A 23,450-nucleotide genomic window follows, 5' to 3' on the forward strand; every position below is an offset into this window, starting at 1 on the left:
ACTGTTGGTGGTTTTTGTCCCTCCCAAAATATCGTCTTGTTACATAAATGAAAGAATACAAAAAATATACAAACAATTTGTCCTCAAAACAAAGCAGTTTGTGAGGTAATAAATGTAATCTGTGGTTCTCAAACCTGTCTGTGTATCAGAATCATCTCTGTAGATTTGAATAAGTATATCTGCCCAGGCCCTGACCCCTTGATATTCTGATTTACAGGGTCTAGAATTGGGCCCAGGCCGCCTGACATGTTTTTATTCTATATTACCAATGTAGTAAATGATTGTGAAAACTTTTTTAAAATATAGGAGTCATAAAATAAAAGGGAAAGTCTCTTTCATTTCCTTTCCTTGCCAAATCCCAACCCTTAGGGCAACCAGATACAATGACTTCTCTCTCTTGCTAGAATTGCCTGTTTTGTTTTCACTGATTTTACTACATCATGTGCAAGTGACTGGACGATTTTCACCAAATGTAGAGAAGACATCTGTCATGATCTGACAAAACAGTGGCTACGTCTTACACACAAAAGTTACTTTGGGGTCCCAGGACACAACTCAGGAGAACAGTGAGTGCTTAACAGCCAAAGTAGCTGAAACAGACCCACGGGCTGCAGAATGGGGCAGACACGCCAATGTGCATTGCACAGAGGGATAAAGACGACCTCAAATGTAAAACCATGAGGTGTCCTGACCTGCAGGTGTTGTTATGTGATGGAGTGGCTTTTCACACACCCAACTCTACGTAACTTTCTCCAAGATGAATATATGCATAGATTTATCTAACAATGGTTAATGATTTTTTTCCATTAGGGAGGCCAGTGAGTTTGTGGTTTTACAGGTTGGTTTTTCCCATCACAGGTATTTATAAAGTACACATATCCACAATCCCCATCCTTTTCAATGACTACACAGAATTTCTAGTGTAGACACTGTTCCTAGCCTCCCCAAGAGCCAATCTCCCCCTTTCCTTTCTTCCCAGTTAGCTGACTTGAGTTTTAGGGATTGAATAGAAATCCCTACCTTAAAGAAGGTAAGAAGGTCACAGAAATCTAATTACGAGGACATGCCAACCTGTTTTAGTTAATAAGGTAAAGGAAGTATGGGGGACTCGGGGGAAAGACGTCCTGATCAAAGTTTAAAAAGTACCTAAGGAGAGCCTCTGGCATTAGCACGGTTGGTCAGGACACGATGGCAGGAGTTGGAGCAGCCATGTTGCACCTATGACACGGCAAACTTAAGGTCAAAAAGCTAACACAGTGTGCATGGCAAAGCGGAAGTACAGAAAATGCCTGAGCTCTGAACTAAATATCCTGACAGCCACTGTCAACTGGGTGCTCTGCTGTTTCTAGTCAAGTGCATCCTAACAGACATAATTCCAGAATATAATACACACAAATTACTTTAATCCTTCTTGATGGAAATTTGGATCATCTCACCTAGTTTTGCTGTTACAAATCTCTCTCTCTCTCTCTCTCTCTCTTCCACACACACACACACACACACACACACACACACACACACACACACGTCCCCTCAAACAAAAAACCAAACAGTTCAATTCCTGATCAGGGCACATGCTCAGGAGTGTGTGTGTGTGTGGCAACCTATTGATGTTTCTCTCTCTCTCTCTCTCTCTCTCTCTCTCTCTCTCTCCCCATCTCCCTTCCTCTCTCTCTAAAATTAATTTTAAAAGTCTATTGATACTAATTTTTCAAAAAATAAACTAGTTAACAAAAGAAGAAATACATTTATATTTATTTTCAATTCTATGATAGTCAACTAGTTAATAGTTTTTCAAAAACATTACTGTATCTTACAAAGTAAATATTAAAATAATGAATTTCATGTGTGAGATGTGAAATCTTGCTTGGCTTTATAACAAAATATAAGCTTACTAATACAATGTGGTAGATGTATGCACATACACAGAGAATGGCTTAAAGTTAGAAGCTTTTATTACCCATATACAAAAAACATATCTTATTGAAAAAAAAGTGCATTTTTGTATAAGTTTAAGCTCTAAAGCAGTGATGATGTTTATGCAAAATCAAAAGTGCAACATGCCCTTGTGTACAAACTGTAAGTGCCGCTCACTTACATTGTTGATAGATTTATGCAAAGCTTCACCCAGAGAGTGCCGCTATGAAGAAAAGATCACAGGAATAAAGGGAAACATTCAGAAACCAACTCAGTGAAAGAAAGAGGGGTTAAGAGGGAGAGTAAAGCACAGAACATTCATTATAACGTACTCAAGAAAAAGTAAGTTGAAAACAGTTCTGAGAAAGAAATTAGACAAAAAGGAATTTAAGACTTACAGTCTAAATTATCTGTTGTTTTTTAAAACAGTGTCTGATGTTTGTGGGCTGGCAGACTTACCTATGCAAAATACCAAAGGCTGGTACATTTAACCAGAGTTCAATTTTAAAGTTGATGGTTATTGAAGGAACTACAAGGCATATTACTGTCCCAAATGCCTCCCAGAAATCTACAATCTATTGCTTCAAAGTATTACACTCAGTACTGATGTTGATTCATGAAGGATTTCTCTGAAGAGAAATGGAGCAGATGAGAACTAATACACTAACTCGATTGACTACATAATTTTGGGGCCAGAAAACAAGAGATTATCATTGAAAATGTGAAGATGAATAGTAAGCTCGTTTTGTACCGGGACAAAGAAAAAAGAGATTCCCTCATACCTTTTCAATCCTATTATCTAGAACATATCTGGGAAATTTATTTACCATCTGGGTTCGTTTTACAGAAATTCACTGAAATTCTGAGTGAAAAACCACTGGAAAAAAAACACTAGGCACTCTCTCTACCCCCAAATATGGAAAAAAATGTGAATTCTGTTTCAACTGCTTTACTTTTTTGCCCTTCAAAATACAAAATAACATTAAAAATTTTTATTACTAATATAAATAGAAAAGTTCCTGTAAAATGGTGTTTTCTTTGGACAATAATCAAATTTTCGGACAGAACATGATTATCTTTTTCCCCATAATGTGATTTATTCCTTGGCGTGTCACAAAGTAAAGCCAAATTTTATTTGGTAAATAATTTTTTACTAATAACTTAACTAACATATTCTAGGATAGAGTTTACTGGAGTTGACAAAAATAACTTGAGGAAAAGATTAACTTCCTATTTGATTACTCCATAACTTCTCGATCTAAACTTTCTCACACTTTTATACATATTAACTATATTAATTTTATTTTTACTTTTTTCTTATTCTTTCTCATACTATTAATATTCTTCACATACTAATGAGACCCTTAACTTTCCAGACTTCATAAAACTTAAGAAAATCTGAAAGATTTTTAGTTATAGTTTTATACCTCTTTGTAGTTCTCAGAACTGATGTCCCAGTACTAGGAGTTAATCTAAAATGTATAGCACTTGCTTATGAAGTATATTTTATTTTTCACTCTTTAAGGGATCATGATACAAAATTATACATGTTGCTGAAGATTCCTGAATGAATTGGAAAATTAACCAGTGTGACAAATCAGAGTGGCATACCAGGTCTTCCCTTAGGGATTTTAGACTTTATACAACAGAAGTATACTTGAATCTAAATTCAAATGGTCAACTACCTCTGTCAACATACAGGTGCAGGCCTTGGAACTATCTAAACCAAAAGGCATGGTCCCTAAGCTGTGACCTGGGGTGACTTACATCACAGACCTAGCAGCGGCAATCAGGAAAGGCGCAACTAGTGTTGTTGGGTGGCAATACGGTTAATAGTTAACACATAAATGAAGTAAGATTTATATTTCATTTTAAAAATATTTACTAGAGCAGTACTATATTCCAGGAAATATCATAAGCAGAGTGAGGAAACAACTGAAAAACAGTAAAACAAATAGACAAAAACAAATAAGAAAAATAAGGTTCAGGAGATATATATATATATATATATTAAAGGTTGCTGTGATAGGAAATGACTGAAGGCGATACTGGGTTGATGGCAAAGACAGATGTTTTTAAAGAAGTGACAATAACCTTGGAATTAATAAAGGAGCCAGACACAAAATGAGATGATCTTGGGAGAAGAGCGTATGGGCAAATGGATCAGCACCAACATCCTGAGGTGGGAGTAAGCTCGGAGTAACTGAGCATGTGCGTATGTGCGAGCCACGGTGCTGTTTGTGAGGCTGAAATGAGATGGGAGGTATCTGCAGGGGCAAGTTGGCTTCAGGTCTTGTTGGAAAATGAAGGAGTCGGAATAAGAGCCTTAATTCAATGGCGTGCCCTGAAAGAATTCTAAGCAGGAGAATGGCACGATCTGATTTACATTATAAAAGATCACTTTGGCCCAGCCAGCGTGGCTCAGTGGTTGAGCTTCTACCTATGAACCAGGAGATCATGGTTAGATTCCCCATCAGGGCACATGCCTGGGTTACAAGCTCAATCCCCAGTGTGGGGCGTGTAGGAGGCAGCCGATCAATGATTCTCTGTCATCATTGATGTTTCTACCTCTCTTTTTCCCTCTCCCTTTCTCTCTGAAATCAATAAAAATATATTAAAAAAAAATTTTTTTTAAAGATCACTGAGTTCAGTGAGAAAAGTGAAATTGGCGAGGTCAGGTCAGAGGCCATTATAACAGTGACTCAGACTAGTGTTTGCTAAGGGAATTGGAAGTGGAGGGAGCTGGATATGTTTTGGAGGTAGAATAAAGAGGACTGTCAGATTATGGAAGAGGTAAAAAAATTAGAAATTAAGGATGACTCTTCATTTTTTTGTTTTGAGCAACAAGCTGTGCCAAGAAGTGAAGATGCTGGGATGATAGATGGAGAGTGAAAATCAATACTTCTGAGTCAGACATGCAAAGTCTGAGATGCCTATTAGCCAACCAAGTGATTCTGAGTTCAGGATAAGAGGTTGAGGCTGGAGGTTTAACTTTATAAGCCACTGACATATAGATGGTATTTAAACCACAAGACTGGATGATGTCACCCTAAGTGTCTGTTTAAAAGAATACTGGATGAACTAAAAAATCTATATGCAAAAGTATTATTTGGCAAACATTCTACATGAATAAGACGCATGTTCATAAAAAACTGATGCCCTATATAATAGTCGATTTGTTTTAAAGCATCTTAAGCTTCTTGTTAATTTTTCACTCAGTCCCCCAACTCCCCCCGCCCTGCATCTGTCAACCATCAGTCTGTTCTCTGTATCTACGAGTCTGCTCTAGTTCATTTGTTCATTTATTTTGTTCTTTAGATTTCACATAGAAGTGAATCATATGGTATTTGTTGTTCTCTGTCTAATTTCACTTAGCATAATACCCTCTAGATTCAACCATGCTGTAGCAAATACAGTAGTAAGATTTTGTTCTTTTTTATGGCTGAGTAATATTCCATTGTGTATAATATGTACTACAACTCTTTTTACCCACTTGTCTATTGATGGACACTTTAATAATTATGTATGGTGCCAGGAGCATACTGGAAATATTGGGGGGATCACTTTGTAAAGTATATGACTGTATAACCACTCTGTTGTACAGCTGAAACTAAAACAAAATAATATCAAATGCCAACTATAATTGAAAAATAACATTTAAAAGAAAAGAAAAATAACAAAATACAGTGAACGAACACACAATGTCGTATAATATTTCCTTAGCTAGAGAATGACAAGGAAAATAGAACTTTATAATATACAGACTCTTAATTACCTGGTTTAAGAGATCTTCTACTTTCTTCTGCCATGAATCTCTGGCTGCATTTTTCTCACGCTCTTTTAACTGAAAAAGTTGAGACATTGCTGACTTCTTATCCTCTTCATGTTGAAGTCTTAGCTCTTCACGAAGTTTAGAACACTCTTGTCTAGAATGAAACAAATGCATTTCCTTTATAAAGAGAATTATTTATCTCAATAATTGTAGTGTAGCTGTTCACATGTTTCCTAAGTAATTAATCCTCCTCAAAAGTCAACTCAGAATAGGAGTTGATTATTGTATAGTTAGGGACTAGAACAGGGGTGGGCAAACTTTTTGACTCGAGGGCCACAATGGGTTCTTAAACTGAGGGCCAGAACAAAAGCATGGATGGAGTGTGTGTGTGAACTAATATAAATTCAAAGTGAACATCATTACATAAAAGGGTACAGTCTTTTTTTTTTTAGTTTTATTCATTTCAAACGGGCCGGATCTGGCCCGCGGGCCGTAGTTTGCCCACGGCTGGGGTAAATTGGTAACTTACCCAAGATCATGGGTTTATCAGTTTTATCAGTGGCAGAACAGGTACTAGAACAAATAAAGTCTTCTGACTTCAGGTTAGTACTCTTTCTATTTTATATTCAAGAAAATGAAATCAGAAAACGCCATCTGTATTCAAGCAGGAAAAAAAATTCCAATTTCTCTGCATCTAATCATGGGAAAAACTCATTGAAAATGCTGCTACTATGTCTTTAACAGGAAGACAGTATAAGCCACAGAGAAAAACATTTTCTGTACATCTGCACTGATGAGCTTACATTAAGGAGTAAAAATCCTACCTGAGATTTTCAGTCCATTTGATTTCTAGGTCCTGGGCCATTTTGTCCACTCTGAGCGTCTCCTCTCCCTTCAGGGCAGCCAGTGTCTCTTCATGCTGTTGCCTTTCTCGGTCTCGCTCACTCTGAGAACAAAAACTCCTCAGTAAAGACTAGTCTCGGAAAGCCAAGTCACGGCTGGTTATTTCAAATCAGCAGAGTGCATGCATCGTAACAAATTCTTACAGCACAATAACTGGCAGTGCGAGCTACGATAATTACTTGAGATGTTCTGACAATAAAATATATGGTACACACTCTATCATTTAAATGTCCTTGTGCAAACTAGCTTTTTTTAAGGCCTATAAATTTAAAATTTACTTTAAGTAGTTTCAAGACAGCATAATTAATAATCCTAACTAAACCTTCCATATCATGGGTATGTGACTATTAGTCGATTATCTTTACATGTGTGCACATTACATACACAGATAAGTTATTCAAATTCATTCATATACACATTCAAAAGTATGCTATTTATTCAAAGCTTAAGCATTATAGCTGTACCCCCACTGATACGATTAAAATAATTATGAGAAATTTAGGCTACTGAGTATTTTTACTATATAACCTCAAACCATGGTCCGTGTGTTTGGTGTTATGGTAATATGATACGATATATATGAAATCCCTCTAGATTAGCATAAACCAAGTGGCTCTCTGGAGCCTGGGGCCGGAGGTGACCTTTTGGACAACACTGGCAACCATCATCCCTGCCAGCACTGTAGCTATTCTTAGGGTACAAGAGAAGAACAGATGATGGCCCCTCCTTCATTATCACAACGACAACGACTCGTTCAGGATCACCCACCTGCTGACTGCAGTTGTTAAGGGGTAAATGGGAAAGCAGCAAGTCAATTGGAAACTGCCATCCCACACTGTTAACCTGGCTATTAAGCAGTAAGTACTAAGAACCGAATTCAACGCAGCACTTCATTAGGCACTGCAAGAGTGGGGGAAAAGGTTAAAGAGAACACACCCTTGCTCTTAAGGGAATTTCCCAAGTTGTGGTAAACTATAATGCAGCACCTATATTTTCTCAATTAAAACTGTCCAGCAGGTCAGCAACTGAACAGTTGATAGAGTTTTGCTTAAAATATGTATCATGTTCTACTATGTGACAGAAGAACAATGTAAATATGAGCAAGAAGCTGAAGTAAATGAAATGGGATCCCTACGTCTAATTCTCAGTGCCAAGATGGGGTGGAGGAGGAAGGCCACCAGGTTTAAATGCCCCGAAGGCAGGAAACGGGCTGCAGCAAAGCTAGGGACACAGATCCTCCATGTTTCCATACCAAAACAATTTACATTCTATCAACATTCATTAGAAATATCTCTGCAGTTTATTTTTAAGTATATTTTTACCACCTTATTTTTTATTGAAGTATCACTGACATACCATATTATATTAGTTTCAGGTATACAACATAGTGACTCCACAATTATATACCTTATAAAATGATCATCATGATGCTTAGCAAGATCTGTCACCGTATTGATACTATCATCTTCCTGTTACTTTTGACAAGGGAAAAACCACATCTTAATACAGTTTAGTCAGCTTTATGCCACAGAATGCTAATGTTGAGATTATAGTCAATATGTTTGGCATCACATAAATATATTAAGTTGCGTATTACACTAGCTCTAAATTCTAACTATTCCTTGTTACATATTAATGCTCATATCACATAGCCACTAGAGACAGGTAAACAGAAGGAAAAAAAGATTTAAAGAGAATCAATTTATTTTGTCACAGAATTTAAAAATAAAATGTAATTAGTATTCAAAGTTTTTTGTTTTGTTTTTTAATATATTTTTTATTGATTTCAGAGAGGAAGAGAGGAGAGAAAAATAGAAACATCAATGATGAGAGAGAATCCTTGATCGGCTGCCTCCTGCACACCCCACACTGGGGATCGAGCCCACAACCTGGGCATGTGCCCCGACCAGGGATTGAACCCTGACCTCCTAGTTCATAGGTTGACGCTCAACCACTGAGCCATGCCAGCCGGGCAGTATTCCAAGTTTTATATTTATAAAAATATAACTATACCTTAGCTATAAGTAGAATTATATATATATATATCCATAAACAAGCTATAGCCGCTAAAGTTTCTTGTTTATATGCTTTTGAACTGTCATCAATTCTAAGTCAAAAAAAATTTGAAATGTTAAATAAAAGGCAACATTTACTGTGTGTTATTTTGCTAAGCACTGTTTTGTAAATGGTTTATCTCATTTAATTACTACCAGAGTGGTGTGAAGTATATTATTTCCCCCTACCAACTGATCTGATGAGGAAATCGAGGCTTAGAATACATAACAAGCCAAAAGTTACATACTAAATGGTGGATCCCTCTTTGGGCGGGGGGTGCAGGGGTGGTGAGAGATCAACCAAAGGACTTGTATGCATGCATATACTAAGCATAACCAATGGACACAGACAACAGGGGGGCGAAGGCCTGTGCTGGGGGCAGGGGCAGGCTGGGAAAGGTCAATGGGGGGAAAAGGGAGCACATGTAATACTGTCAACCAATCTGACTTCAGAGCCCACCTGCGTTCTTCACCTCTCTGAAAGAAAAAGCACGAACTCCCTGACTACTATTCCCCTGGTTTTATGGTTTCTTTTCTTTCCTGTCTAAGGCAGTCTAAATATTCGCTCTGCACCATGAGAATGGAAGGGGAAAGACAGACCTTTCTTCTGAAATGCGTAGTCACAGAGAATCACTTAGTTGCTAGACGTGAGAGTTTTAACTCTTACCAGTAAAACTGCATACAAATTGCTATGGGTTAACTGTGTCCCCAAAATACATGTGGAAGTCCTAAGCCCCCAGTATCTCAGAATGTGACCTTAATTGGGAATAGGGTCAGTACAAACGTAAAGCGTTAAGATGAAGTCACACCGGAGTAGGGTGCGCCCTTAATTCAGTAAGACTGGTGTCCTTATAAGATGTGAGGACACAGGGAGAATGCCATGTGAAGACAGAGGAAGAGATTGAGGTTGTGCTGTCATTAATACAAGGAATGCCTTGGGCGACATGAGCTGGAAAAGGCAAGGAAGGATCCTCCAGTAGAGATTTAAGAGGGAGAATGGCCCTGAAAATACCTTTTTTTTTTTAATGGACTTAAAAAAAGAACAGTTTTATTGATTTTTAGAGAGAGAGTATGGGAGAGGGCAAAAGGGAGAGAAACAGCGACATCAGAGCACCTTGATAGGCTGCTTCCTGCACAGCCCCTGCCACCAAAGATCGAGCCCACAACCCAGCATACGCCCTGGACGGGAAATCAAACCAGCAACCTCCCAGTGCCCAACCAACTGCGCCATATCGGCTAGGGCAACAACATCTTGATTTCTACTTTCATCTTCTAGAACAATGAGGACAAATATCTGTTGTATTAAGCCACCCAATTTGAGGTTCTTTGTTACGGTAGCCCTAGGAAAGTAAAACACTAAATTATATGTAATGGGATTTTCATAACTTTGAAGCCAAGTGACTAAATGGAACTTTTTACCTTGCTGATGTTCAGATTATGCCAGGATTAGGACTTACCTCAACTTTTAATAGCGCCTCCTTGGCCTCCTTCAGCCTGCTTTTAGTCAAGTCAAGCTCATTCTGAAGTCTTCCTTGGGAGTCCTGGAGGCTAGCAATGAGTCCTTCCGCCGAGCCCAGCCCTTGTTCACTTTTCCTTACCAGGTCTTGGAGGCGGCCAACCTGCAAGTAAACAGAGTACTTTTAACATACCTCATTGTATTCCACTGGCAAACAGTCCCATCTATATTCCTAAAGTCTTGCCCCAGCCGGTTTGGCTCAGTGGATAGAGTGTCAGCCTGGGGACTGAAGGGTCCCGGGTTCGATTCCGGTCAAGGGCCCATGCCCGGGGTTGAGGGCTCAATCCTTAGTAGGGGGCATGCAGGAGGCAGCCAATTGATGATTCTCTCTCATCATTGATGTTTCTGTTTCTATCTCCTTTTCCCTTCCTCTCTGAAATCAATAATATATTTTTTTCACAAAGACGGCCTCATTCATGGTTGCCCCCTTTCATGACGATCATGTAAATAAATGTATATAACTCAAGCTCCTGGTTTAAAAAAGAGAAATACAGGTTCTACCATATAATAAAATGCCTATAAAAAGGATTTGAAGCAAGATTAAGATTTTATGAAAGATTGAGAAAAAGGGGTTTTTTTAATAAAAATATTTTTAAACTGCTTTTAAAAATCAAATCACATATTTCATTTGAGCCCAGTTCTCATGCTATTTTTTTTAATTGATTTTTTACAGAGAGGAAGGGAGAGGGATAGATAGTTAGAAACATCGATGAGAGAGAAACATCGATCAGCTGCCTCCTGCACACTCTCTACTGGGGATGTGCCTGCAACCAAGGTACATGCCCTTGACCACAATCGAACCCGCAACCTTTCAGTCCGCAGGCTGAAGCTCCATGCACTGAGCCAAACCGGTCAGGGCTCTCATGCTATTTTTAAAGTTGATAAGTTTAGGTCAATATTGATAAGCTGTAAATATATCATAAATTCAAATAAGTTATACTTTCTATGATTTCATACAAAATTTGTCTCATGAAATTGTTAAAAGTTGACTTTTAGGAGCTAATAGACAATTTGTTAAATAAGCAAAGCAGATCGATACCCTCAAATTATAAGAACTAAAACCAATAAATGAAATATTTTAAATTATCTAGGAAAATACTATGAAGCAAAGATTTCATTTTTATATCATTACCAAACCTATCAAGACTACGAAAATGAAAACTGGGCTCTGGCCAGTGTGGCTCAGTTGGTTGAGCATTGTCCCATACACTGAGAGGTGGCAGGTTCAATTCCCGATCAGGGCACAAGCCCAGGTTGTGGGCTCGAATCCCCAGTAGGGGGTGTGCAGGAGGCAGCCGACAGAGGAGCCGATCAATTATGTTTCTCTCTCACCAATGTTTCTATCTCTCTATCCCTCTCCTTTGCTCTCTCTCCCTCTAAAAATCAATAAAGAAGCATTTTAAAAAATCAAGTAAGTTCAACATTAGAGATAATCCTAAATTTATAAAAAAAAACTAAGACTCTAGAGACTGAACAAATGTTTGTTTAAATAGGCAAAAACTCTTAAATTCTTCGCAAATAGGAATTACAAACATGGACGTGAGTACAAGCCCCACCCCCAAGCAAGCACCATGTATTTAATGAGCATCTTCTAAACACTTCCCGTTTCCCTTAGGATAACATCCAAAATCTTTCACGGTTCTTCCAAGGCCTCCGTGGCATAGCCCCTCTCTCTAGCCTGAGCTTGGCAACTCTTCACCTCCTTGGTCTTTACACTCATTGGGAAAAAGAGTGGCACATGGGTAGGAATTGGGTTCTGAAATCATACTGCCTGAACTGGAATTCTGGCCTTATCCACTTACTATGTAACTTTGGAAAGTGACTTAACCTTTTGTGACTTAGGAGAGACTGTATAAAATAATGCCTGAGGCATATTAAGAACTAAATAAGAATTATTATCACTGCAGCTGCCATCATGCTCCATCTATATCAGCATCCTTCCAGTTCCTAGAAACTTCTCGTGCCCCAGGGCCTTTGCATAAGCTCTCCTCAGTTTATTCTCTGGCAAACCCCTATTAACCACTTATCACCATTTTGTAATGTACATCAGGCTTGTTATTACTTGTTTCCATATCTGTCTTTTCGTATAATAGGGACCATACCTGGCTTATTCAACTCTGTAACCACAGTGTATAATTCAGTGCTTTGGTCCCTAATACCATTCAATATTTATTAAATAAATGAATGAGTCAATAACAGAAAAAGTCCATATATTCTTACTAGCAATTAAGAAGAAATAGCCCTAACCGGTTTGGCTCAGTGGATAGAGCATCGGCCTACGGACTGAAGGGTCCCAGGTTCGATTCCGGTCGAGGGCATGTACCTGGGTTGCGGGCACATTCCCAGTTAGGGAGAGTGCAGAAGGCAGCTGAGCAATGTTTCTCTTTCATCGATGTTTCTAACTCTCTATCCCTCTCCCTTCTTCTCTGTAAAAAAATCAATAAAATATATTTTTTAAAAAAGAAGAAATAAAATCTCTTTTCATCTCAATCTGTAAATATTTAACTCCTAAAAGAACCTTCAGTGCCTTCACCCTCCCGACCTATGGTATAAGCAGAAAACAACAATCCCCCTCAACTCTGGTCACAGCCCCAGAGCATGGAAAGGGGAGCAAGGAGGCCTCTGTGTGGGTTAGGAAACGATTTCTACTCCTCCAGAGGCAGACAGAGTTCTGTGGAAATTTTTAAGTTGTTTCTAAATTTCTCCCACTGTAAACATTGCTGAAATTTTGTCAGTAATCCTCAAGTATTTGCTTTGGTTAAATACACAGAACTGAAACTGGTGAATCAAAGGACATGCCCACCTTAATGCTTTTAAACATGCTGCTAAATTCCTTTCCAAGAAAACGGCACGACTTTATAATCTCATCTATAAGCAGCTTTCAAGTGTTTATTTCTCCACCCTTATCAACACCACTGCATGGCCTCACTTAATTTTTTAATCATTGTCAATTTCATGGTAATGAAAATAGCATCTCACTGATTTCATTTCCAGTTTTTAAACGGTAGTGATGTTTAAATTTTTTTATGTTTTTTAGCTCATTAAAAAATGGGGGTGCCTGTTTTTCTCCTACTGTTTTATACACTTTTAAGGTATTAAAGACATGAATTCCTACCATGTATCAGGAAGTTTGAACTTTAACTGTAAAAATATTCCATGTTTTTGCCTTCATGTTTCAAAAGGCCTTCTTTGTCCTAAGATTTGCCACCTCAATTTTCATATTTTATTTTCATTCATATTCATGATTTGATATTACGTATCAATCCTTTGCCCATCTTGAGTCACTTTCTACTACTTACCATATCAAGTTCTATAAATTTTATTTTTGAATAATCCTCTCCACTCTCAGTTTTACTTTCCTAGTCGGGATGTTAATCATCTCTTGCCTAGACTACTGTAATAGCATCTTAAGTCATCTACTAGTATCCAATTCTGATCACCAACCCCTCCCCACATGGTTCATCTTCCTCCTGCCACCAGAGTTCTTTTCCTACCATCATCTGATAGTGTGGCAGTTGCTACTCTCTTGCTATCACCCCATCACCAGGATAAATTCCAAAGTCTTTGTCAGGGAACAAGAGGCCCTCGCAATTTAGCTTCAACTTTACTTTCTGCCATATCTTTTGAGGAGCCCCATCTGTATGCTATAGACCAGCCGTGGGCAAACTATGGCCCGCGGGCCGGATTCGGCCCGTTTGAAATGAATAAAACTAAAAAAAAAAAGACGTACCCTTTTATGTGATGATGTTTACTTTGAATTTATATTAGTTCACACAAACACTCCATCCATGCTTTTGTTCCGGCCCTCCGGTCCAGTTTAAGAACCCATTGTGGCCCTCAAAATGGATAAAGGACTTAAATGTACGACAGGAAACAATAAAAATTCTAGAAGAATCCAAAGGCAACAAAATCTCAGACATATGCCAAAGCAATTTCTTCACTGATACAGCTCCTAGGGCACTTGAAACGAAAGAGAAAATGAACAAAGGGACTACATCAAAATAAAAAGCTTCTGCACAGCAAAAGAAACCATCAACAAAACAACGACCAAGAAACCAGAAACACCAATCAGAAAGGATATATGCACTCCTATGTTCATAGCAGCACAATTCACCATAGCTAAGATCTGGAAACAGCCTAAGTGCCCATCAGTAGATGAATGGATTAGAAAACTGTGGTACATCTACACGATGGAATACTATGCTGCTGTAAAAAGGAAGGAACTCTTACCATTTGCAACGTCATGGATGGAACTGGAGAGCATTATGCTAAGTGAAATAAGCCAGTCAATAAAGGAAAAATACCACATGATCTCACTCATTCATGGACAATAGAGACCATTATAAACTTTTGAACAATAATAGATACAGAGGCAGAGCTGCCTCAAACAGATTGTCAAACTGCAGTGGGAAGGCCGGGGAGGGTTGGGGGGCAGGAGGTAGTGGGGTAAGAGATCAACTAAAGGACTTGTATGCATGCATATAAGCATAACCAATGGACATAAGACACTGGGTGATAGGGGAGGCTAGGGGACTGTCTAGGGCGGGGGGATAAAATGGATACATATGTAATACCCTTTGTAATACTTTAAGCAATAAAAAAAAAAAAAGACATAAAAAAAAAAAAAAAAAAAAAAAAAAAAAACAAAACAACGAGAAAACCCACTGTGTGGGAAAACATATTTGCCAATGACATATCTGATAAGGGCCTAATCTCCAAAATTTATAGGGAACTCATACAACTTAACAAAAGGAAGATAAACAATCCAATCAAAAAATGGGCAAAGGACCTAAATAGACACCTTTCAAAAGAGGACATTCAGAAAGCCAAGAGACATATGAAAACATGCTCAAAGTCACTAATCATCCGAGAGATGCAAATCAAAACAACAATGAGGTACCATCTCACACCTGTCAGACTGGCTATCATCAACAAATCAACAAACGACAAGTGCTGGAGAGGATGTGGAGAAAAAGGAACACTTGTGCACTGCTGGTGGGAATGCAGACTGGTGCAGCCACTATGGAAGACAGTATGGAGTTTCCTCAAAAAACTGAAAATGGAACTCCCATTTGACCCTGTGATCCCACTTCTAGGAATATATCCCAAGAAACCAGAAACACCAATCAGAAAGGATATATGCACCCCTATGTTCATAGCAGCACAATTCACCATAGCTAAGATCTGGAAACAGCCTAAGTGCCCATCAGTAGATGAATGGATTAGAAAACTGTGGTACATCTACACGATGGAATACTATGCTGCTCTAAAAAGGAAGGAACTCTTACCATTTGCAATGGCATGGATGGAACTGGAGAGCATTATGCTAAGTGAAATAAGCCAGTCAATGAAGGAAAAATACCACATGATCTCACTCATTCATGGACAATAGAGACCATTCTAAACTTTTGAACAATAATAGATACAGAGGCAGAGCTGCCTCAAACATTGTCAAACTGCAGCGGGAAGGCCGGGGAGGGTGAGGGTGCAGGAGGTAGGGGGGTAAGAGATCAACCAAAGGACTTGTACCAATGGACATAAGACACCGGGGGATAGGGGGGGATAGGGGACTGTCTAGGGCGGGGGGAAAAAATGGACACATATGTAATACCCTTTGTAATACTTTAAGCAATAAAAAATATATATATAATAATAATAGACAAACATGAAAAAAAAAATAAGTTTGCCCACCCCTGCTAGCGGGGGGGGGGGGGGGAGGACACATATATAATACCCTTTGTAATACTTTAAGCAATAAAAAAAAATAATAAATAAAAATAAAATAAAATAAAATAAAAAAGGAAAAAAAAAAGTTTGCCCACCCCTGCTATAGACACATGTAGGAGTCCTTAACCAGGATCAATTTCGCCTTCAAAGGCAGTGTCTGGAGACATTTTTGGCTCTTACAATTAGACGGGAAAGGATAGTGCATGCTCCTGGTATCTAGTGTGCCGAGGCCAGGGATTCTACTAAACATCCGAAAGAACTATCTGGCTCAAAACTGTCAAGAGTGCTGATGCTGCGAGGCCTGGTGCGCTGATACTGAACTTTCTGACGCACCAAGACATTATAACCTGTATACCAAAATGACCGTACTTGTGCTAGCCCGCACACCCATAGTGTCTTTCATCATTCCTAGAGCTGGCAAATTTATACCCTCCTTTCTGAAGATCACCTCCCATATATCATGTTTAAATTCTCCAATATGACATTCTCCAGGGCTCTTCGGAACCCTTTTAGTCAGAGATCCTACTCTGGACTCTAAAAATGCATTGTGTTTATCACTGAATCATAACAGCCACTTAAAATTATGAGTTCTCTGACATTTTGTCAAAGTCTCCCTACCACCTAGGAGACATCATGCAGTCAATAAATGTTTCCTAAATCATAAGAACATGAAATGTTACTGATGTTACTGAACTCTAGTTCCAATTTTTCTGGAGAACAATCTAGTAGTCATAAGTAATGAGAGCTATAAAATTATGCCTACTCTTTGGTTCAGTAACTTAATTTAGGGCTAGAACTAGACAAAAAGAAAAAAAAATTAAAAAACAAAAGTATTTATAGACCTGATAATTTATCCACTTAGCAGTAGATATAAAACCCTGATAACCAGGGTTCAGAAAGGCTTCTCTAATACCCCTGGCTTCTTAGAGTTCCAGGCCATGGTGGTCACTTGTCAGGACAAAGAACTGGCCTTTAGCCCTGACCTGTTTGGCTCAGTGGATAGAGCGTCCGCCTGCGGACTGAAGGGTTCCAGGATCGATTCTAGTAAAGGGCAAGTACTTCAATTGCAGACTCCTCCCCCGCCCAGGCCCTGGTCTGGAGTGTGCAGGAGGTAATCAATAAAAAAAAAAAATCAATGGAAAAATATCCTTGGGTGGGGATTAAAAAACAAACAAACAAACAAAAAAAACTGGCCTTTGGACAACCCCATCCTGCTACTCTAGCGAGGACCTTTGCATGATAACCCTCTCCCTTAAACCCAAGGGGAAAACTGCTTAAACTTAACACTATTTATAATTTTAAAATTTTAAACATTAAATGCTCAACAAAGAAAATGTTTAAGCAACTATGGTAAAGATATACAATGGGACACTATGTGAATATTTTAAATGACTAATATGTAGACAAAGTTAATAAATAAAAATATTATATGGAATAAAGTTTTGAAAATTAAGTACACATATCACTTGTGAATACACATCATAAACATATTAAAATACATATATATATATTAAATACCACAGAAAATCTGGAATTTAAAAAATACTCTGTTTAGTTTTGTTTTTGTAAAATTGCTTAAGTTCATAAAAGGCAATACTCAGATATTTTTGCACCTACCAATCACTGACACAATGATGTACATCACAGATCCAGAATAGAGTTAGAGACTCAATCCCTATTTTCTACATCATGGAAATAAATATTCTGTATGTCTCCTGTTACCTGAATGCTGGCACACCCACTACACGAGGCAGAGAAATGAATTATTTGCTTGTTATTGTAGGCAGAATTCTATGACCGCCCCCCTCTGAACCTACTTTCCCTGGAACCTATGAATATGATGGGATATCACTCTCATGATTATGTTACTTTATTCAGAAAAAGGGTTGTTTTGGATGTAATTAAGACCACTGAGTATTGACTTAAAGGTAATTAAAAGGGAGACTAGCCGAAACCCGTTTGGCTCAGTGGATAGAACGTCGGCCTGCGGACTGAAAGGTCCCAGGTTCGATTCCGGTCAAGGGCATGTACCTGGATTGCGGGCACATCCCCACTGGGTGATGTGCAGGAGGCAGCTGATCGATGTATCTCTCTCATCGATGTTTCTGACTCTCTATCCCTCTCCCTTCCTCTCTGTAAAAAATCAATAAAATATATTTTAAAAAAATAAAAAAGGGAGACTATTCTGCTTGGGGATAACCTAACCAGATGAGCCCTTAAGTGAGAGAAACTCAAAGCCATGGAGGTTTTCCTGCTCGCCTTGTGAAGGTAAATTGCTAGGTTATGAGAGGAGGCGGCCATGTGACAAGGGCTTGAGGAGGGTGTCCAGGGGATGAGAGCAGTTTTGGGCCAACAGCTACAAAGAAAATGGGGACCTCAGTCAGACAGCCACAGGACATGAACTCTGACCACAGCCAGTAAGCTTGGAAGAAACTCTGAGCCTGACAATGGACTGCAGTCTTGGCTGGCACACAACTCTTCCAGAGAACAGAAAGGGAGTAGTAATTCCTACTTCGCTTTATGAGGCTAGTAAAACCTTGATTCCAAAACCAGAAAAGAATGGTGTGAAAACGAAAAAGTACAATCTTACTCAAACCTAGGCTCAAAAGTCCTAAAATCAGTATTAGCAAACTAAATCTATTATTATATAAATATATATATATTTGTTATATATATATTTCATGACTAATTAGGACGTATTCTATAAATCCATCATTGCTATAATATTAGAAAATTTATTAATATAAGGTACCACATTAATAAATTACTAGTAAAAAGTATGAGCCAATATATACAGAAAAATCAACATCAGTTTGTGAGTTTTTTTAACTAAGAAGCTAGAATTACAAGAGAGTTCCTAAATCTGATAAAGATAATTTATAAAACAAAACTTTAGAGAAGCATCATAATTAACTGTGGAATGTTGATATCCCTTACTTTAAGGGCAGGAAACAAAATAATAATGCTTAAAGTTTATTATCTCTGGAGAGCCTAGTCAGGAACAAAGGACCAAAAATAATAACAATAATCTCTATATATAAAAGTCTAAGTGACCAATCAACGGATCACTATGACACGCACTGACCACTAGAGGGCAGGCGCTCAATGCAGAAGCTGCCCCCTGGTGGTCAGTGCGCTCCCACAGCCAACCTCCCTCGGCCCCTCCCCTCACCCAGCTGGCCAGCCCTATGACTCCGATTAGGGTGGCCAACCTCCTGCGGCCCCAATCGCCCCAATCGCTGTCCAGGCTGAGGCACCCCACCTGTGCACGAATTCGTGCACTGGGCTTCTAGTAATAACATAAAAAAATAGATGTCCCAGGCTGAAGAAAAGTAAGTGCATATGGAGAAATGATCCAGGCAGATTCTTGAGGAGCCAGTCCAACATGGCACAAAAACATTAGTAAGGTGCTAAAATATATCTGCAAATGCAATAAAAAGGAAAATCAATTACATGTTTATTAGAACTCTTCTTAGTGAGATCAGAGTACGTAGGCTTGAAGAACACTGAAGCCATTTAGAACTGAGAGCAGAGCTCCGGGGGGCCTGCATGAGAAACACAGACGGTCACTACACGGCCTTCTAATGCGAGTGGGACACCATAACTACGAAGACTGTGTCCTGCCAGGAGAGGTGTGCAGATTTGGAGCCAGCGGTGGATTCTAGGACACCAGAGAGAGGCTGAGTTCATCATACCAACAAGAATCTTAATTCTCTGTCATTCCCAAATGATTTCTCCTCTGGATAAGCGTTTAACTATAATTAAAGAATCCCGAGGGCAAGGCATTAGCCTTCCCATGGGCACTTGTGCATTCTGGCGCCGTTTCTGTGAGTGGAAGCAGAGCGACGAGAAGGCCGGACTTAAAGACCACGGGTACAGAAGACTCCGGGGAGGCAGGGACAGCTGACCAGACAAGAACGGCCAAGACAAGAACCTGTAGAAATATCAGTCCACAGTCCACAGGGAGGATCAACTGGAACGGAGGGAAAGAGGACAGTAGCAAGGCTGTTCCAGGGCACAGCTGAACCAAGGCAAAAGAAAAAAAGGGATGAAATACACAATATTATGAACCTACATTTTGTTTGCATTTATTCTATTCACAGCTTTTTGGTTTTAAGACTTTTATCCTATTCTATTCTTAGGCTTTTCTAGTTTTGTATGGAATTTTAAAATTAATTTAGATGTCACTATCTAGAACTTGGAGTCTTATTTATTTATTTAAAAAAATTTTTTAATCTTCAACCAGAGGATATTTTCCCATTGACCTTTTAGAGAGAGTGGAAGAGAGAGGGAAAGACAGAGAGAAAGATCGATGTGAGAGAAACAAATCAACTGGTTGCCTCCTGCAAGTGCCCTGACCAGGGCCCCAGTCAGGGAGGAGCCTGCAACCGAGGTACATGCCCTTGACCAGAATCAAACCCTTCAGTCCGCAAGCCGAAACCCTATCCACTGAGCCAAACCAGCTAGGGCTGGGAAGTCTTTTTTAAATGGAGTCAGAGTAGAGAATAGTAAGTCAATGTTTTGCAAAAGAGTAGGGAAACCTCCTTTGTTTTCTTTCCTTTGTTTTGCTTTTCCTCCCAAAGCACCTGTGGCTCATGTTTTTGATAGTCAATTTTTACCTGGTGAGATGTAACCAGTGTATTATGAATAATTCAGCATCATTTTTTGATTAGATGTTACTTTCGCCGAAGCTCACCTACTTTATACAATGTTATCAAACAAAGGTTTTGTCATGAAAACCTAACACAGGTGACAGGTCTATAGAATTCTTGCCTCTTGATTGGCTGTTTTCAGCTTGTCTTCCAGTTCTTTCTTCAGGTTTTCGAGCTCCTGTTGAAGCTGACTTTTATCCTCTTCTAGGTTTAGTTTCTCCTTTTCATATTGTTCCTCCAATTCCTTAAGAAAAAGAAAGTTTAAAAAATTAAAATTTTTTCAAATATTGTATAGTTCAAAGGTTTCCAAGAAAAAAAGACTATTCAGTTTATATTTTGAAAATTTATTCTCCAAATTAGCTCTTACCCAAAATTAATACCAAAATTAATAGTGAATCAAATTAATCCTAGGGGCTTAAATTATATCATTCTGAATAACTTATGATGGTAGTTAAATAATTTTGTTTTAATCCTTAGCCAATGATATTTTTCCAATGATTTTTAGAGAGTGGAAGAGAGAGGGAAAGACAGAAATACGGTGTGAGAGAAACACATCGATTGGTTGCCTCCAGCATGTGCCCCAACCAGGGCCTGGGCCAGAGAGGAGCCTGCAACCGAGGTACATGCCCTTGACTGGAATTGAACCTGGGACCCTTCAGTCTGCAGGTTGATGCTCTATCCACTAGGCCAAACTGGCTAGAGTTAAATAATTTCTTAAATGATAAGAATATTTGGTCTAGATCAAGATGTAGTAAACACACACACACACACACACACACACAAGTATGTCATATAAAATGATAATTTGATGAGATACAGAAAAATTCTGTCTCTTGAATACAGAACTCTTATTTTACATTGTCACAAAATCCAATAACACTCTGGAACTCAGTGCTAGACTGGGACATAGTGAAAAATTAACAAGTACAGAGTCAAGACGTCTAAAGAACAATACCAGTAAAACTGGTACTTAGTGAAGAACACCTACTATTTTCCAGGCATGTATTTAGTACCTGGGATACAAATGCAATGAGACATGGTACCTGCCTTTAATAAGGTCATGGTATCAGGCAATTAAAGAATATGTGATTAAAATCTGATGCAATGGGAAGTACTGGAGTCTATGGATGGGGAACTAGCTCTGGCTTAGTGAGGACATCTGCATAGAGAAAGCAATTTCTGAGTACATTCTGAAGGAGTGCACCAGTCAGGAAAGGTAGTGGAGCAAGAGGGAAATATTACATTAGGGCAGAAGAAAAAGCATGTGCAAAAAACCCCGTAGGTACGAAAGCAGTTTAAAACTTTATAGAAGTAAGGTGAGAAGAGGAGAAAATGGGGTTCTGTGTCGAGAGTCCCCAAGACAAACTCCTGGTTGGATAATTTGCTGAGGTGACTCACAGGACTCAGCATGAAGTCACACTCACAGCTAGGAAGACAGCAAAAGTATAGGGGACGGAATCATCAAAGGGAAAAGGCACATGGGCCAAAGCGCAGGAAACCAGGCCGAGCTTCCAAAGCCCTCTCACCCAGGACTCTCCAGCAAGCTGTGAGCACACATGCGGAATATCACCCCAGGAAAGGTCACAGAGACTAGTGCTCAGGCAGGCAGGCACACCCTGACTAGCATGTACCAAATTCCCAGCCTCTGAGAAGGAACGCAGATGTTCAGCACAAACCATATTGTTTGCATGAACAGTTTAGGCACAGGGAGCCAGGCTTATCAGGGAGTGGTAGGAACCCTCCAAAAATTCAAGTTCCCAGATACGCGCCAGGGCCAGTCAGACATGCCTTTGTAAGGACTGTAAGGACAGCAGTGTCAGGCCTGAGTTAACTCTTTTCTGCATGGATTCTCTGCTTATTTACTTTCAAATGGGTGGGGAAATTAGAGTTACAAAGGAAAACATACAGTAATCCTCCCTTATCTTCGATTTTGCTTTCTGTGGTTTGTTACCTGTATTCAACCACAGTCCAAGATGAAACAGAAAATTCCAGAACAATTCAGTTTTAAATTGTGCACTCTTTTGAACAGTGTGATGAAATCTCATGATTTCCTACTGAGTCCTATTCCCCATTACTCATCCCTTTGTCCAGGGTATTCATGCTATATCTGCTCCTACCCGTTAGTCCCTTAGTAGCCGTCCTTATGATAAAGTAATAAGGAATAAGAAATATAGAAGAAAGCTCTTAGTAAGCGCTAAAGTGCTATCAGATAAAGCATACAAGCACCATCATTAATACATGCCCAAATGCTGTGGTGTTAAATGCCACAGGGTTTGATATCTGAGACCTGAGTTCAAGGCCTGACAGGTCCTTCTTCCTAGTTGCATGAGCTTGAGGAAGTGTTTAACCTCTCTGTGCCCCCATCACCTCTGCTGTAAAATGGGTACAGCAGTGCTATAAGGATTAAGTGACAAGGGGATTAAACGCAAGCCATCACTGCAATGTCTGACACACAGCGAGAAACATTAATACTCAACATTTACTTATCACTATATGCCAGGACATGTCTGGGTTCTTTTACTTATTTTTTTCTTTTTTTAATATATTTTATTGATTTCAGAGAGGAAAGGAGAGGGAGAGAGAGACAGAAACATCAATGATGAGAGAGAATCATTGATTGGCTGCCTCCTACATGCCCCACACTGGGGATGGAGCCCACAACCCAGGCATGTGCCCTGACCAGGAATCGAACTGTTACCTCCTGGTTCATAGGTCGATGCTCAACCACTGTGCCACGCCAGCCGGGCTGGGTTCTTAACACTTTATCTCACTTCACCCTCACAGGAACATTATACGATGGGTCTTATCTCTGTCAGATGAGGAGCCTGAAGCATAGTATTTCGGGCCCAAGTTCAGGCAGTTAGGAAGCACAGGGTTCAGTGCAAGGCCCAGATGTGTCAGACACCTTG

General features: G+C 39.2%; 1 protein-coding gene across 12 annotated transcripts in view; it reads right to left on the reverse strand.

The window, feature by feature from the left end:
• The window catches only part of FAM184A (family with sequence similarity 184 member A), an 88,174-nt gene that overhangs the window by 28,579 nt on the left and 36,145 nt on the right, over window positions 1-23,450 (reverse strand). For 8 of the 12 annotated variants that reach the window (XM_059700201.1, XM_059700199.1, XM_059700200.1 and 5 more), the window contains 5 exons: window positions 20,663-20,785; window positions 10,104-10,265; window positions 6,514-6,635; window positions 5,693-5,843; window positions 2,099-2,140 (listed from right to left, as the gene is read on the reverse strand). In XM_059700201.1, coding sequence (XP_059556184.1) covers window positions 2,099-2,140; window positions 5,693-5,843; window positions 6,514-6,635; window positions 10,104-10,265; window positions 20,663-20,785 — 600 coding nt within the window. The remainder of the gene's footprint in view (window positions 1-2,098; window positions 2,141-5,692; window positions 5,844-6,513; window positions 6,636-10,103; window positions 10,266-20,662; window positions 20,786-23,450) is intronic. The other 4 variants (XM_059700195.1, XM_059700204.1, XM_059700203.1 and 1 more) reach the window with 1 other exon arrangement.

This window comes from Myotis daubentonii, chromosome 6, assembly GCF_963259705.1.
Source record: "Myotis daubentonii chromosome 6, mMyoDau2.1, whole genome shotgun sequence".
Classification (NCBI taxonomy): Eukaryota; Metazoa; Chordata; class Mammalia; order Chiroptera; family Vespertilionidae; genus Myotis; species Myotis daubentonii.